This window comes from Papilio machaon, chromosome 12, assembly GCF_912999745.1.
Source record: "Papilio machaon chromosome 12, ilPapMach1.1, whole genome shotgun sequence".
Lineage (NCBI taxonomy): Eukaryota > Metazoa > Arthropoda > Insecta > Lepidoptera > Papilionidae > Papilio > Papilio machaon.
The window spans coordinates 1167663-1184409 of NC_059997.1; the positions used below are offsets into that span (position 1 = coordinate 1167663).

Below are 16747 nucleotides of genomic sequence, written 5' to 3' on the forward strand. Positions count from 1 at the left end.
TGTTACACTTCATTGTTGTTATATTATATCTGTATTTAATGTTCTACTATTGATTAAAAACATTAATTGGAGATAATTCACATGCAAATATTTAACTCAACTTAATAGAGCTTCGTTGAGGAAACGCTCACAAAGGTCATGTATTTTAATAAGTTTTTATGCCGTATACATTATCAATAGAATACGATAAACGGAATGTTGTCACGCGTCATCAACACATTCCATAGACAAGCGAGCGATATGTAGAGTTCTGTGTTACTGACAGTTTCCCGTAAGTCAGTGTGTAAAAACATATTGCCTTCCCTTTCATTTCCTTCTAAATAACAGAGATAACAATTTGTTTTTGTTCAGATATTGGACAGTGACAACACACGGTTAGGGAGTTAAAAATTTCAACACAACATTCGTGCAGGACTAACGGTATTCAGAATGAACAAACAGCGGTGCGGGAGAAAGCGGATAGGATCGGGCGAGTGAAAGCCACGCCAGTGCAGCCGCCGCGTCGCGTCGGACGGACGACATAACCTCAAATATGTTCGCGATAACAACAATAACGATAGCAACTATCGCCGCTGCTGTATATTGGATCATGAACCGACACAAGCCTCTAAAGCACCTACTGAGCGACTTCCGATACATGCTGGACATGCAGGGAGCTGGCGCGGGAGGACTTATCGACGACTGGATCAATATAAGGAGAAATAAAATCGAGTTGCCGGATGCGAGCAGAAAAATCGCCGTTATAACTGGCGGAGCGCGCGGCATCGGTACCGAAGTCATCAGGGGTCTGCTTAAAGCTAATGTCACCGTTATAATGGGCATTCGAAAACCAGACGCGGCTAAAAAGCTGATGGAAACAATGGAGAATGGGAAAAATTTACATGTATTCTCACTTGATTTACAATCACAGAAGTCGGTTAAGGAATTCGCTAATTGCGTCACAAAGAAGTTTCCAGAGATTAATTATCTAATAAACAATGCTGGGATAATGTACGGAGATTATAAGTTGACTGAGGATGGGATAGAGTCACAGTTTGCTGTGAATCATTTGAACCATTTCTATTTGACACATTTATTGTTGCCAGCATTAAAAAAGGCGGGCAGAGTAGAGGAGCCTTCAAGAGTTGTCAATGTCTCTTCTTGTGGTCATTATCCTGGAAAAATATTTTTTAATGATATCAACATGAAAGAACATTATGACACAATAGCTGCTTATGCCCAATCTAAACTTGCACAGGTATAAAATGTTGCCAATTTTTATTTGCCATAAAAATTAATATTGATACTTAATTCATGTTTTTTATTTCTTTGTTTCAGATAATGACAACTAGATATCTCAACAAATTGCTTGAAAATCAAGATGCAAATGTAAAGTTTTATTCCGTACATCCCGGAATCGTTGACACGGATTTGTTTGAGAACACAACCTTCAACAAACTGCCTTGGCTGAAGAAGATATTCTTCAAAACTCCGGAAAAAGGAGCTACACCAATACTATTTGCTTGTTTTAACAAAGACATTGAAGAGAGAGGCGGACTCTACATCAGCAACTGCGTAGAAGGAATAAGCAATAGATATTCTAAAAATGTAGATAATCAGAATAAACTATTTAATATTTCCTGTGAATTAACTGGTATTGAACCTGACAAGTTTGGACAAAATTAACTGACCATTTTTACAGTTCTAAGCTTTGACAAACACTTTTGCAAATTTATACTATTTAAATTATTTACACATTTTTTATATTACTATAATTAAATTATATTTTCTATAAAACGTGTTTTTATTTATTCCATAATTACTTTGCCTTATAAAAGGAGACAATGTGATTAAACATAAGTATAACTTAGATACTTGAACAAAAATTACATTCTAAAAAATTGTATGTTAGAATTCAAATTTTAAAACAATTTTTACAAGATGGTTCAAAAAGCCAGAAAACAAGATTTGGTCTCTTGTCATTAGGTCTCTTGATGACAGATTTTCCATAACAAACGTAAAATCTATAAAACAAAGTAATAGAACTTATTACTAGAATTTTCTTACTATTTTACCCATAGGTTAACAACTAAATAAATAAGTTAAAAGCACTAACCTGCTAAAAAATCCAGACAATCCTTTCTTCTTCAGCTTACTATTGTCTTGATCTTTGTTCACATCAACTTCATCTTCCTTAGAAGCACTGGACCCTAAGGAACATTCAGATAAGCTGGACACAGTACTCGAGAATGAACCTCCGTCTTTCCCACGTTGGTGACCACTCACACTGCCTCCCCACTGCAATGTACTCTTTGGAGAGTCACTGGTATCACTCTTCTCACATGTTGATATTGAAAAGTTCCCTTCATCACTAAAGCTACTCTTTTTCGACAATTTATCGACTTCATCACTAGTCTCAGCAGGTTTCTCCACTTTTGGACTTACGAAGTGCAACTGTTTCGTTATTGGATTATACGCCAGTTGGATGTTGTCCAGGGCTTCGCTGAGGCGCATCCCGCCTTTGGCGCATGGCGTCGTCGACATGGTGTATCAAAACTGGACTACGATCACAAGCTACATCCATGTCGTAAACTCAAAACAAACATCATCAATGATCATAAATTAGCTACTAATTAGAAGTATTTTTGTTAATAGCACTGATATACACATCACTTATGAAACGACACTCAATGTAAATATTTGATTTAAATGCTACAATACAAATGAGTGTTTTGAAGACTAATATATTTACAATGAATTCTATAAACAAGTCACTAACTTATAAAAAAAAGTAAGGCATATACCAACTAACACTACTTTTTATTTAATTAAAATTCGTTCTAACTAAAACTCAAAGCAACACACCCACCACCATCTCTTTTCGACTGTAAATAAATTGACATTTGCTTTGATTTGCTTCAATTTCCTTGGAAAAGTTCACAAAAGTCTGCTGTGCTATACGCCTAAATAAGGATGACACAGAGTGTTAAGGAGAAAACAAAGAATGATTTAAAAATTAATTTTGTAGGATTATTTTACTTTATGCTTCAGTACTGTCACTGTAACGCAGCGTACAGATAAAAAAAAAATCATATTTTTTAAAATGTTGACCATTACACGTTAATTACAAACTACAACTTTGTTAATAATTTTTAAGCAAAAACAAATTTTCGCTTTAGTTTTTAGGCTTTAAAAAATATTAAGTTGGACCTGTCTTTGTCTATGGTTTACGTAAAATTTAATGTTGCTAACTAAAAATCTATTCCCCATATTACCGTGACTTTTTTTATCGTTATCGTGAAATTTTACCAAAAAAAAGTATTTTTGTCTTATGTTACACCGTTTCCTTAAAATGGGAAGTTTTATGCAAAATAATTTAATGGATTAAGACGCTCTGGGAAGTTCTGAGAAGCTAATTTTATAGCTATTTTGAAATATAGGCTTTTTTAAAACCTTATACAGTATAACGTTCATCGTTTAACTTTGTTTCCACTTAATGAAAAATAAAACAAACAAGAACTCTGTAATCAAAATAATTTATTTTGACGTTGCAAATATTCGTTTTATGGTCACTTCAGGAATACTCAGCCTTTCTCCAAGGCCAATAATACAATATATTAACTAAATTAATAATATAAAAATAGTTTCAATAAACTATTGTTATTTACAATTAATTATATTTACGTACAATGTTTTTAAGAGATTAATTACAAAAAATAGAAATTCATTTAAGTTATTCAGTTAATACGCCATATACAAAAAGCTTTTAATAAAATATCAAATGCTCGAAAAGAGAAGTCTTTAATTGTTCGTTGCCGTCACTCCCTTGTCTTGCAGCTCGGGGAATAATTCCAATACGCAGAGATCCAATAAGCTGTACACTAACTGAAAAATAAAACTTTTACTTAATTAGTGCTATTTAAAGTCTTTATGAGTCTATTTAAAGGCTCCCAAGTTCGTGTAAATTTAATAAAAGAAATTTACACTTTATGAGACTATGATAACGCTGAATGTGGCGGAAGTGTTGTCAGCATTATAAAAACAAAATTCGCACAAAACATTTCTCCATAGTAAAAAAAATCAACTGGCAACACCAAAGAAAATCGACCATCTTTTACCAAGACCTGTAAGAATTCACTTACTGCAAACTTATCTCGATAAGCGAAATGGAAACTACATCATCAATTTCTGTCAAATGTACCTTACATTTTCAGTCAGAACTAACCGCGATACTAGCGCCACCATCACGTGATAGTTTACAGTACCTGAGAGAACAATACCTGTTTATTAAGTTGCGGACTCTGTATAATATCGAATGCGTTGTTAAGTGCGACGTTCAGTGCTGCAAATGTTGCAGGAACACGCCGCAGAAGCTGCGCACGCGCCGTCTCGCGCTGCTCAACTACATCTATACGGGGACCGAGATTCTTCTTGCCGAATAGCAAACCTGAGTTAATAGCGTCCTAAATTAATGGTACTTCGAAATACATTGTATGTAAACATCGCACTATACATGTTTTCCAATCGTCAGCCATTTAGTACATTTTATGACACGTGTACGTTCTGTCACATACAGCGTGTTCTCATTAACATTAATAACCATTTAGTCGTAGTTTTAGAGCTGGGCTTCCCAAAGGGGTCGATATTGAACTTAAAGCATTGCTAATTCTCACTCTATCTTCTATTGACCTAAGTCAGAATGAATAATAATAATAGATTTTAAAAGTAGGTAATTTAGCTATGGGGGGGTCTGAGGTAACAGTTCATTTTGGAAAAAGGGGCTACTTGTCCAAAATAGTTTGGGGATCCCTGTAGAGAATAAACCAAATTATCTCCTTATATATCAAGAAATTGAGGAGCATAAGGTTAGCGTGGTTTGGACATGTTATGCGGAGGGATGATGTTCATATAAACAAAAAAGTAATGAGATTAAATGTGGATGGCTATAAAGGTAGAGGAAGACCAAAGAAAGTATGGATGGATTATGTGAAAGAGGATATGCGTAAGAAGGGGGTAAATTCAGATATGACGGCTGATAGAGATGTATGCCGACCCTCCATAGGGATAAGAGCAGGTTGATGATGATGATGATCTTCCTAAACTCGGCAATAATTATTTTATGTTTACAGGGACAAAGATGTACGGGTTGTGGTACATACAAATAATATTGCCGAGTTTAGGAAGATAATTTGGTTTATTCTTTAAAACTATGGCTAAATGATTATTAATGGTAATGAGAACACGCTGTATGTATGGTGACAGAACGTACACGTGTCATAAAATGTACTAAATGGCTGACGATTGGAAAACATGTACAGTGCAGTGTTTACACTGTACACACACTTAATTGTAAAAACACTCACCATGTCCCAAACGTATTAAATGCGCCAACCTTCTCTCACAAAGTAGAGTAGACAGCGTGCTATTGAGATATGAATTAAAAGCTTCGTCCAGTATCGTTCTTGTCATCGCTAACAAAGTGCCCACAATACCGCACAGAAAGACCGGCGCTTTCACAACCTTTAGCACTGAAAATATACATTTAATTGTGAGTTTTCACTGTTGAAACACTTGTATAATAACATATAATCACTCTCAGAAACAGAGACAATATGTTTGCGCTTTTTCAAGCATTCAAATTTCACGGCCATTGTTAAATCTTTATATTTTTCGTGCACAATTTTTAAATATTTTCGTCAGTCTGTAAGGCCACATTTGTTTTGGGTAATCTCAAACACTTTCAATGGCAAGTGCGACGAAGTCGCGTGCGATCGCTAGTAATAAATAAATCAAACACAACATGTCGGACATTAAATTAATTAGCTATTAAGTTTATTTATTTAACCCTAAGATTATAGAAAAACTCATAGAGAAATTATCAACTCACATAAATACATAAAACATTGCGTGAACCCTACGACCGCCGTCTGATATGTACTGTGACGGGGGGCGGGCACGGGGGGTGGCTCCGCGAAGTTGTCCCCGAACACCTGCCCGCGCGCCCCCCGCGCACCCGCCGCTGAACCCCCCGCCGAGCCCGCCCACGCCCGCAGCGAGGACCCCTCGTCCGCTTCCAGTGCTTCTTCCACATCACGGACCCCCTGCTTACTGCACATAGAATAAGTTCTTACCTCGCTTTTAAACGTGGATTTCCACTGACGTACCCACTTACAAGAAATAATGTTATTTTACAGATATGAAATATTATATTTTACAAAATGTGATGTCACAATTTGGGACCCCTCGCCGTTCCTTGTACACACTTCGTCAACCCCCTCCATGCCCCTCAAACCGTGATATAATTTATGAATGACCCCCAACAAACTCACACACTTATAAAAACACTTTACAAAATTAATCAAACAATAAATCTAAATTTTAATCCAACAAATATACTCACAGAGCTTGATACCGTTCCTTGTCCGATGACACCAAAAAGTTTCTTAGAAAACTTTCCAGATGCTGTCCTTTTTCCTTTCTTAGTTTATGCGCCACCGACTGGTAGATGTTGCCAAGATCTGGACTATTAGCGTTCAGGGTGGAAGCCTGCACCACCAGGGAGAAGTCACCGTCCACTGTCAGGAACAGGTACAGTAACTCACTGGTCTGAAGTAATGGCTTCTGTAGTAACCTTTGTAGAAAGTCTTCGTATTTGTATCGTAGTGTCTCTAATGGACTGTTGTCTCTGAGAATGGAAGTTATTTAAAAAAGAAAATTAAATATACTAAGTAAAGTTTTTATCTTGTACTAATTAATTTAATTAAATTTTCAGACACAAAAGAGTTCACACAAAATAGAAGAGAACTCACATTTATTTTCCACAATGTTCAAATAATCTAACTTATGTTAGTGTTACGTAAAACACGTACAAAGTGTACGTATTATACGAGCGTAATGCACATACAGTTAACGTGCATAACGTAAGTTGCACATTGTACATTGTACACGTGCAATGTACAATATACTGACCGTCGCGACGGCAGCGCGAGATCTTGGAGCGCGTCGCCGTGAAACTCGTGCAGTTTGGCGCGCAGCAGGTGGAAGTCGTGCTCTGTGCGGCGCGCCCCCCACAGCGCCGCGCCCCCCGCACCCCCTGCACCCCCCGCACCCACCGCACCCCCCGCCCGGTGCACCGCCAGTGTGAACACGCGCACTGTGCCGCGCCGTGGCGGAGCTTGCTGTTACACATTGCTTAACGTCATTTTAAAAAACTAACAGAAATATATAGGTAACTAAGTATAGTATTATTCAATTCTGCGTAGTGTTCTCCCCTCGCATCTCTATACGCTCTACAATGTTTGAAATTGTGTCCTGAAACATTCGTACTATGTTCCGAGCGGCCAAGATATTTGAAAAATACTATAACTGTACCTCAGTTTGTTAAACTTTCTATTTTTTTTTTTTAAAGAAAACACAAAAGTGTTGAATTTTACACCCGAGTAAAATACATTAATATTTGAACTAAATAATGTGCCAATTAAATGTCATGAGTGAGATGCTGATAATCCTAGTTTCCTTTTCTACCTTCATAAAAACAATATAACTCACAAGTTGCGTCTCCACATTGGTGAGTACCACTTTAAAGTTGGCCAGATCCTGTTCCATGCTATCCTCAGCCGCGATGGAGTCCAGATACTTGAGGATGTCCATGTTCTCCATACCCTCGTCCTCCAGCTCGGAGTCCAGTACTTGTCCGTCTATAGCCTGTGACTTTAGCGCGCCCTTCAAACGACTACCTAACTTCATAGCGGTGTTGAATAACTTATCCTGTTGTCTATGGGTAAAAAGAATAAAAAATAACATTAAAAAAAAGTGCAATCGATTCTCTGAGAAAAAAACCAGTATAGTCTATGGACAGAACAAAAAGATGCAATAGACAAAAGAGCACACCTTTTAGCCATTTGTTTCTGATAACCCGTAGGTATTCGGGAACCGATCAACAACTTGTAAAACTGTAACAAAATGTATAAATATCAAATTAAACAGTAATATTTTAGACATATCTGAAGACATCTTGAATATTGTAAGTAGAGAAGTGACTTACTTCTTCACTGTGCAGGTAGCGGGGTAGTAAGTTCTTTTCTAATACAGAGTGAGATAGCCGCGCTGCCTGGTACAGTGCACGACTCGTCTGTAGCCTGCAGTTGTATACATATTATGTATAACTAGCTTTTACCCGCGACTCCGTCCGCGCGGAATAAAAAATAGAAAACGGGGTAAAAATGAAGCTACCTGCCCACCAATTTTCAGTCAAATCGATTCAGCCGTTCTTGAGTTATAGTGTAACTAACATGACTTTCTTTTATATATATAGAAGATAGATAGATATTACAAATGTTTGGATGGATATTTATAAGAAGGTATCAACAGAACCGCTCAATGGATCTGGATGAAATTTTACATAGATATAGGACATAGCTTAGAAGAAAACATAGACTACTAATTAAGTTTTTTTTAATCCCACGCGGATGGAGTCTCGGGCGACAATAAATTCTGTCTCTTTCATTGCCTTAATCACATAAAGGGTAAGTATTTTCATTTATATTTATTTCTCGTTAATTGTTATAGATGTATTCAAAAACAAAGATCTCACATAGTTGGAAGAAAGGGAGATAATTACACAATTTTTTGAATATATTATAAAGTGGCAAACGAACAAGAGACTACCTGAATTCGCCGAAATAGCAAAGCAATTACATTAGATTCAATAGACATTCGCAATTGCAGATGCGTTGTCTACCTTAAATCTATAGAGAAGGGGACATACAGAAAGAGAATTCCTCTTCCTATACATCCCCTCCATCAAATCCACTTCCACTCCCCACCCTTTTCTTATTAACCTCCGGAAGCACACATGCACTACAAGGTCTGCCTTTTAAGTTCTGTCGTTTCAATATTTCCCGGCAATTTTGTATTTTGAACTGTTTTATATTCGAGTGTGTTTACATTTTGAATCTTAAAACAGTTGAAAGTATTGAGATTAATGCTATTGTTTAGTCACAGCGTCGATTTGAATCTGCCAGGTAACGTACGAAAATGAATCTTTCTAAGGAAACTGTTCGTGCAATAATTTTCTACAACTTTAAAAGACGCCTGACACGGCTTCAGTGTTTTGAAGAGCTAACATCTGTGTTCAGTGATGAAGCCCCATGTCTGCGGACTGTCGAACGCTGGTATTTAGAATTCCAGCGTGGACATACTAGTCTTAGTGAAAAATCTCGCGAAGGACGTCCAAAATCCGCCTTCACCGAAGATAACATCATTGCTGTGAGACAACTAATTCTCGAATATCGTCATGTGACGTATCGAGAGATAGAGGTTCTATTAGGCATCTCAGGGACAACTATTTAGAAGATCTTGCATCAAGCGCTTGGTGTGAGAAAGCTAGTTTGCCGTTGGATACCGCATCTGCTTTCAGATGATCACAAGGCGGCCCGCGTCAGATGGTGTAAGAAAACTCTGCAAAGGTTGGACCGAGGAGAGTCAAACCACGTCTACGACATCATCAGTAGTGACGAATCTTGGATCTATGCCTACGATCGTGATTCCAAACAACAATCTAAAATCTGGGTCTTTCAAGACAAGCCAAAGCCGACTAAAGTTGTTCGTTCGCGAAGCAGTTTAAAGAAGATGGTGGGCCACCTTCTTTGGAAAAAAAGGCCATGTTGCGACTATTGCACTTGAAGATCGTAGAACGGTGAATGCAGAGTGGTATACCACAGTTTGTTTACCACAAGTCATCGCCGAAATGCGAAAATCTAACACAAAGCGACGCATTATCCTGCACCACGACAACGCAAGCTTACACAGCGCTCGTCAAACGATTGAGTATTTGAAGCAGGAAAAAGTAGAAATTCTTGACCATCCTCCATACAGTCCTGACCTAAGCCCTAACGATTTCTTTACATTTCCTAAAATTAAGAAAAGACTTCGTGGTCAAAGGTTCCAGCCCGGTGAAGAAGCAGTCGACGCTTTCAAGTGAGCCATTTTCAACACCCCCACTTTAGAGTGGAATAAATGTTATAATAACTGGTTTGAGCGAATGGAAAAGTGTATTAAGCTACGTGGTGAATACCTTTAAAAACAATAAAAAGTATTATAAGATTCTAGTTGTGTTTTTTTCTTCAAACGACAAAACTTAAAAGGCATGCCTCGTATACTTGGAATTCAAGTTGAGGGTTGCTAGATGTAGATATCTCACTTGTGCACGTCATCAGAGTGCAGGTCGTGTGTGAGATCTCGCAGCAAGTGTTGCGGCAGTCTCACACGCAGACACTGCGCCGCCAGCGCACGCCCGCAGCCCGCCAGCGCAGCGCGCTCAGCACTGCTCAGCTCGGGGTTCAGGAGTGTGCTTTGGAACAGTTCTGCACAACAAGTGACAAACTTATCTCACACACATAACTATGTCACTGTCATACATAAAAAATTAACATCACTAGCTGTTGTCCGCGACTTCATCTGTGCCGAATTAAAAAAAACTTAATTAGTAGCCTATGTGTTCTTCTAAACTATAATCTACATCTATGATAAATTTCAACGAAATCCGTTAAGCAGTGCTCGAAGGCACTTTCTAACAAACATCCATCCATCCATACATCTAAACCAGGGATTCCCAAAGTAGTCGATATCGACCCTTTGAGAAATTAAAGCATTGTTAATTCTCACTCTGACTTCTATTGACCTAAGTCAGAATGAAAAATCAAAATAATTGATCTTAAAAGTAGATAATTTGGCCATGTGGGGGTCTATGGTAACAGTTCATTTTAAAAAAGGTGTCAATTGTCCAAAATAGCCCTGCCTTAAACTATCGCATTTATAATATTAGTAAAATTACAGATAAATTCCAATTCAAAATAAAAATAAATACAATTGTAGTATAACAAAAAGCACTGTTAAGGAAAGGTAAGGATTAGTCTACCATTATAACATTGAACCCAAGTGCTATAAGAGTCTTACTGATATCCTTGTAGAACTGCAGCAGCTGCAGGTGTCCGGTGGCCTTCAGATGCTGCATGAGAGCGTACAGCTGCTCCTGCTGAGACAGCACCGTCTCCACATCCAGCTGCAGCAGTCTGCAGCGAGCAGTGTACACGCACTCAGTCTGCCGGGTGAATGTCTCCAGGAATTCCACCTGGAAAAGATTAAAAATGTTATACAAATCACTCCAACATTAAAATGTCATGTTAGATCAGTGATTGTCAAATTTATTTCTTTCACCGCCCCCTTTGAAAATCAATTATATTTCAGAGCCCCCTAATTTTTATTTAGCCCTAAAACTTAAAAATCACAAGTTCATTACTTTAATTAATTTCAATACCCCCCATTTTTTGGACCCCTTATCGCCCCCTCCTAGGTTTCAAACGCCCCCGAGGAGGCGTTATCGCCCACTTTAGGAAACACTGTGTTAGAGTAAAACTTACTTTATAATTAGGTGTAGTTGGTAGTTCTGACATAGTTTCATCGCTAGTTGCTAATATGATAAGAGTGTTCAATATGTACGGGTCAGCTAAAACATCTGTTAGTGACAATAACACCCAGCCTGCGAACAACTCACGGACCAGTACTCGGAATACACTGAAAAAAAAAAACATTTTAAAAATATTTAAGTTAAAGTAAAAGGAAACATTCTCTAACTGTTCATCTCCAGCAGAAGAAGGAAGGTATCTTTACATCTGTAAGACTTCAAGTAGCAGTCGCTTCACTATTTACTATAAAAAAAAAACTATTTTTATACTCTGACAACCTATATCATTCTAGGAAGGAATAAGAATTCAATGACTGCACTTATCAGATTAATTTTAGGGTATAAAAGACAACAATGTAGTAGACATACAATAAAACATTTTCTGTGGGCAAAACACAAATCTACAATATCACATACTTACGAGTTATTCGTCTCATTTGGTTGCAGTACCAGTGGAAGCAAGACTTCGGTCAACGATCTTAAGTACTTCATCTCAGCGGCGCGGTTGCAGGCCGCTACGTGGAGAGCTGGTTTTGCATCACTAGATATCACCGCATGATGACGTAGTGCACATGGCACTAACCGTTCCGTGATAAGACGGGCATAGTCTATCTGAGATATATTTAGTCATTATTCTAGACCATGGACATTGAACCTTTACCTATCAACATGTCATGTTTCTAAAGAAATATTATTTATTATTATATTTGATATTATTTTTGGGCATATTCCATAGCAGAGGTATCACTTATGTTCACTCCTCATAAAATACCTATTTCATACTTTTTTCCTCATTTATAATGAATTTTGTAATCAATGACACACCCTAAATATTGTTGTGTGCCATCGGCTCTTTTTTGTAGAAAAAGTAGGTAGCTATTGCTTTAGTATTAGCTTATATTTTTCTATATCTCACAATTTTCATTAATTTAAATGTATTTTGTTTTAAATATGCTATAATTTTATTAAAAATTTCTCTACTACTCTACATAGTAAAGAATGTCATATTTACCTTCAGTGCTCTTTTCAACAAATTAGCAGATGCATATCTCAGTTGTAGCCTCAACTCATCAATAAAAAATGGCTGTAGAGTTATCTTACTGTACCATGTGTTTATAAATTGATCTAATATAGCATTGTAGAACTGAAACATACAAATAAGATAGTATCAGCCATTTTTTTATGTACTAGCTGTCGCCTGGCACTCCATCATTGTGGAATAAAAAAAACTTATTAAGTAGCTTATGTGTTCTTCCAAACTATGTTCTACATCTGTGCCAAATTTCATCAAGATAGGTTATGCCGTACCGGAGATACCCTCTAACAAAAATCCATCCATCCATCTAAACATTCACATTTATAATACTAGTAAGATAGAATGATAATAAATGATAATGTGCTCTGTAGAATGTTATCAAATCACAATTATAAAAAGGAATAGTTTAGTGTTCTTTCATTTATTCTTGCTAACTTAAGAAATTTAATACTTGTCAAAAATTTAATATAGAAATCTGAAGAAGAAAACACTTGACAAGATACAAATAATACCAGTTCCTTTTCATGTTAATAAGTGATAAATTAATTTTCCTTATTCTTACATCTTCAATGGCTTGGTCCAATTGTTTATGTATAAGTAGCCCACTCCATGGCTCTGGAGCTACGTCTGGATTATGGCGGGAACAATCTTTGGATCCACATGTCTCACAACCCTGCAAATATGAAATAATTTAAGGATCATAATCTCAGGAACTTTAAATTAAATATTTTTAAAGCTAAAGATAAAGTAAGGGAGAATATAAGCTATTCAACATCATACTACGGTGAGCAGAAAGTTGGTGAGTCTGTTGACTAATTTAAGTTAAGGAAATCTACAAAAGTAACTTGACAACTTACTTCATCTACAGAAACTTCATATTCTTTTTCTACTGGCTTACTGACAAAATGGCACGTCAATTGATACACATAACTGTAGAGAATGTTTGAACTTAATGCATAATAACAAACCAAACATCCCAGGACATAACTTATTAAAATTGTGATTAGGTGAAATCTAAAACAAAACAAAGTGGGTTACTGATATTATGTTTATTCGTATACATACAAAATATCTCAACTTCTTTTGAAAGCTAAACCTGTAAAAATATAGCACACCCAGAAGAACACCAAAAATACCGATAATAAATATAAAATAATTTGGTTTATGAATTTTTTTCGTAAACTTCGTTTGACATCCTTCAGTCATGGTTGAAATATAAATGACAATGACATTTACGTTTTCATGTGGTTGTTATACGACTTTTCACATTACGAAAAATAAAGCTGTAATTGTAATTGCTGTACAAATAAATAAATCAAAAAATAGAAAAAGGTATAAAGTGCAATTTCGTATCTCACTGTAGTGTTAAAGAAAATGAATTCACGAAATGTTTTGGAACTACCCACACTAAATAAAAATAAAATAATTGCTGTTATAGTGCGTTTTATACAATACAATTGTATATAATATTTATCACTTACCCAAAGTAATCTTTACATATCATATCATTTTCATTTTATTGTCATAACATAACTTGGTTCCTACAGGTAAACTTATTTAGGTTTCTAAACTAAGGTTTGACTATCAACCAAGAATTGGAGCAATTTTGAACCTTATGTCCATTTGACTTATGTCTTTTGTCAACCTAAAACTTTAAAAATTGTATAAAACAATTTTAAGAACAATATTAAGATACAGACATAGAAGTATTATTAAATTTGCCACTTATTCTTATTTTGTATGCTTGTAATAGTAAGTATACTCTTATACAATATATATAATCTTGTACAAAAACATTATACAGAAATACGTACGTTTGCTAGATTCTTGTGTTGTTATGAAGCTCGAAAGATGGAATCTTAACTAACCTCATATTTAAGTTCAGAGTTCATATTATCTATATGCGGCCAATGACGGCCTCTTATCTCGTTCTTAATAGCTATGATTTGTCTTCACTGCACATTGTAATTAATCGCTTTAACGAGTGCAAAAGTGCATACTGTTATCAAGGTGAACATTTTTACTGGTTATTAATTAAAAAGTCGCGATAAAAAGTCTTAGATTCTCTCTGTCTATATATTGAATACGAGAATAAGTTATAATAAGTTTATTTTATATTTTAGTTACAATGGTGTTGCAAAGATATTTACTTAGTGCAACAAGACAGTACACATTAAAGAGAAGAATACTAGGAACATTCAGACAAACGTTTTGTGAACTTCGCTACTCATATTCATCAGACTCTACAAGGAAGTACACAGATAGACATGAATGGGTGGTTGTTGAGAAGGATATTGGTACAGTGGGTATAAGTAATTATGCACAAGAATCTCTTGGCGACATTGTGTTTGCACAACTACCAGACCCGGGAAGTGAAATTAAGGCAGGTGATGAATGTGGGGCATTGGAGAGTGTTAAAGCGGCCAGTGAAATATATTCACCAGTAACTGGTACTATTACAGAGAAGAACACCGAAGTTGAGAACAAACCGGGTCTGATTAACACATCTTGTTTTGAAAAAGGTTGGCTATTCAAATTGAAATTAACAAAACCAGAAGAATTAGATGAGTTAATGAATGAAGAACAATATGAAAAATTCCTTAAAAGTGATGTGGAAAAAGACCACTAATATGTTAAGTTGTTGATTTTTTTTTGTTATAATCTTTAGTTGTTATAAAACAATTTAGAAATCTCAATTTGTTTTTTTTCTTCTAACCTAAATAATGAAATATAATTTATTGTGATTCCATACAACTTTTAGATGTGTTATTTATTTGTGGCCTATTTTTTTAATAACATTATCAAGTTGTTAATTGCAGTTGCTATCTAATATTTGTTTGTATAGTATACTAGCTGTCGCCCGCGACTCCGTCCGCGCGCAGTTAAAAAATGGGGGGGGGTATGAAAAATAGATGTTGTCCGATTCTCAGACCTACTGAATATGCTCACAAAATTTCATGAGAATCGGTCAAGCCGTTTCGGAGGAGTACGGGAACGAAAACTGTGACACGAGAATTTTATATATTAGATAGTTGCAAAATATTCCATTACTACGTATTTGCTTATTTCTACCATTTTGTTTTAATCATCACAGATAAATATATAATAGCCACAGAGTAAATAGTATAGTAGTGTAGATAATAGCCATGGAAACTTATGCTTAGTGATTTGTGATAGAATTATTGGACAGGTCAGAATTCAGTAAAAAATCATTGTATTTTTGTAAGTGCCTTTATTTATAATTTTTATTGCTTTGGGGAACAATAATGAGTGATAATATGACAAATACATTTGTACCAAAATTCTATGATTTAATTAATTTGATATAAACCTATTAAAAAATTATAAATCAACTTTATGGCAACAATTCCTTTAACTTAAAAATATAGACACATCCAAAGAAACATAAAATATACAATACCTAGGCTTTTCAATGATTACACATATACTTTAGCACAGTAAGAGAATATATTTAAAAAAAAACACTTAAATACATCAACCAAATAAAAACATCAAAAACTTAAAAATCACAATTTACTTTTGACATTTTAACTTTCAATTGAAATAGTTTTCATAGCTTTAAAATACGTACATTAACTTTTACATAACAGATATAATGATAAAAAAAAAATCTAAACAGCCACAATGAGATCATATTAATTTCTTTCTAAAATTCAGTTTTGTATTTATGACTTACATTACATACTTACATTTATGGTTTAATAAAATTTATATAAAATACTTTAAAATAATATTGCTGGGTGGATCTGAAATGATTATACTCAATTATATACCTGGTTTTCATTACGCCAGTACAGTACCACAGCACTGGCCTGGCATGGACTGTTTTATCCTGGCACCAGTTAGTTTTATTGCCATTTGTATACCAGTCCTGATTAGTAATTAGATTAAATATACGACCTAATGATATTTGGAGCGATATTAATACATAATTACATCTAATTACGAACAAATATTTAATTAAATCTATTTTTATAACATCGAAAAGTTCACATAAAATATGTTGTAAACTATTCCGTTCCGAGATGTACATGTTTTGAGTCAATGTATCCGGCTATGTAAACTCTAGTTCAACATCTAAAAAAAATCCTACATCTAAACATTATTAAAAACAGCTACATGATTTTAATTAAAAGACTTTTTTTTGTATATTTTGAAAATATTTTTCTTAATTTTTTTATTTTTATTTCATTTATAACAAACACATTATAAATAAAAAAATTGAAAAATAAATATTTTTGTTAAAA

At 35.3% G+C, this 16747-nt stretch overlaps 4 protein-coding genes across 5 annotated transcripts in view; 2 read left to right on the forward strand and 2 right to left on the reverse strand.

Annotated features, from left to right (window-relative positions):
* LOC106718964 (TBC1 domain family member 12) overlaps positions 1 to 2720 on the reverse strand; it is a 34274-nt gene extending 31554 nt beyond the window's left edge. Inside the window, exon 1 of the mRNA XM_014513181.2 lies at positions 2096 to 2720. Coding sequence (XP_014368667.2) covers positions 2096 to 2523 — 428 coding nt within the window. The 5' untranslated portion in view covers positions 2524 to 2720. The remainder of the gene's footprint in view (positions 1 to 2095) is intronic.
* LOC106718966 (retinol dehydrogenase 12) lies at positions 226 to 1729 on the forward strand. The gene is made up of 2 exons (XM_014513183.2): positions 226 to 1237; positions 1318 to 1729. Exons 1-2 carry the CDS (start codon positions 533 to 535, stop codon positions 1663 to 1665), a joined length of 1053 nt encoding a protein of 350 aa, XP_014368669.2. The 5' UTR covers positions 226 to 532; the 3' UTR covers positions 1666 to 1729.
* A 932-nt stretch (positions 2721 to 3652) lies between the features above and the next one.
* The window catches only part of LOC106707519, a 29190-nt gene continuing 16095 nt past the window's right edge, over positions 3653 to 16747 (reverse strand). Inside the window, exons 21-35 of the mRNA XM_045680389.1 lie at positions 13042 to 13152; positions 12456 to 12587; positions 11865 to 12055; positions 11400 to 11553; positions 10936 to 11110; positions 10181 to 10343; positions 8024 to 8117; positions 7870 to 7931; positions 7528 to 7753; positions 6949 to 7157; positions 6380 to 6664; positions 5867 to 6087; positions 5343 to 5507; positions 4260 to 4426; positions 3653 to 3864 (exon numbers count right to left, since the gene is read on the reverse strand). Of these exons, the coding sequence (XP_045536345.1) occupies positions 3781 to 3864; positions 4260 to 4426; positions 5343 to 5507; positions 5867 to 6087; positions 6380 to 6664; positions 6949 to 7157; positions 7528 to 7753; positions 7870 to 7931; positions 8024 to 8117; positions 10181 to 10343; positions 10936 to 11110; positions 11400 to 11553; positions 11865 to 12055; positions 12456 to 12587; positions 13042 to 13152 (2439 nt within the window). The 3' untranslated portion in view covers positions 3653 to 3780. The remainder of the gene's footprint in view (positions 3865 to 4259; positions 4427 to 5342; positions 5508 to 5866; positions 6088 to 6379; positions 6665 to 6948; positions 7158 to 7527; positions 7754 to 7869; positions 7932 to 8023; positions 8118 to 10180; positions 10344 to 10935; positions 11111 to 11399; positions 11554 to 11864; positions 12056 to 12455; positions 12588 to 13041; positions 13153 to 16747) is intronic.
* On the forward strand, positions 14087 to 15131 carry LOC106718961 (glycine cleavage system H protein, mitochondrial). 2 transcript variants are annotated; one of them, XM_014513176.2, is made up of 2 exons: positions 14087 to 14231; positions 14603 to 15131. In XM_014513176.2, the coding sequence occupies exon 2, from the start codon at positions 14608 to 14610 to the stop codon at positions 15106 to 15108; it is 501 nt and encodes a 166-aa protein (XP_014368662.2). In that variant the 5' UTR covers positions 14087 to 14231; positions 14603 to 14607; the 3' UTR covers positions 15109 to 15131. The 2 variants fall into 2 exon arrangements, with proteins under 2 accessions (XP_014368662.2, XP_014368661.2); XM_014513175.2 differs by lacking the exon at positions 14087 to 14231 and adding an exon at positions 14276 to 14489.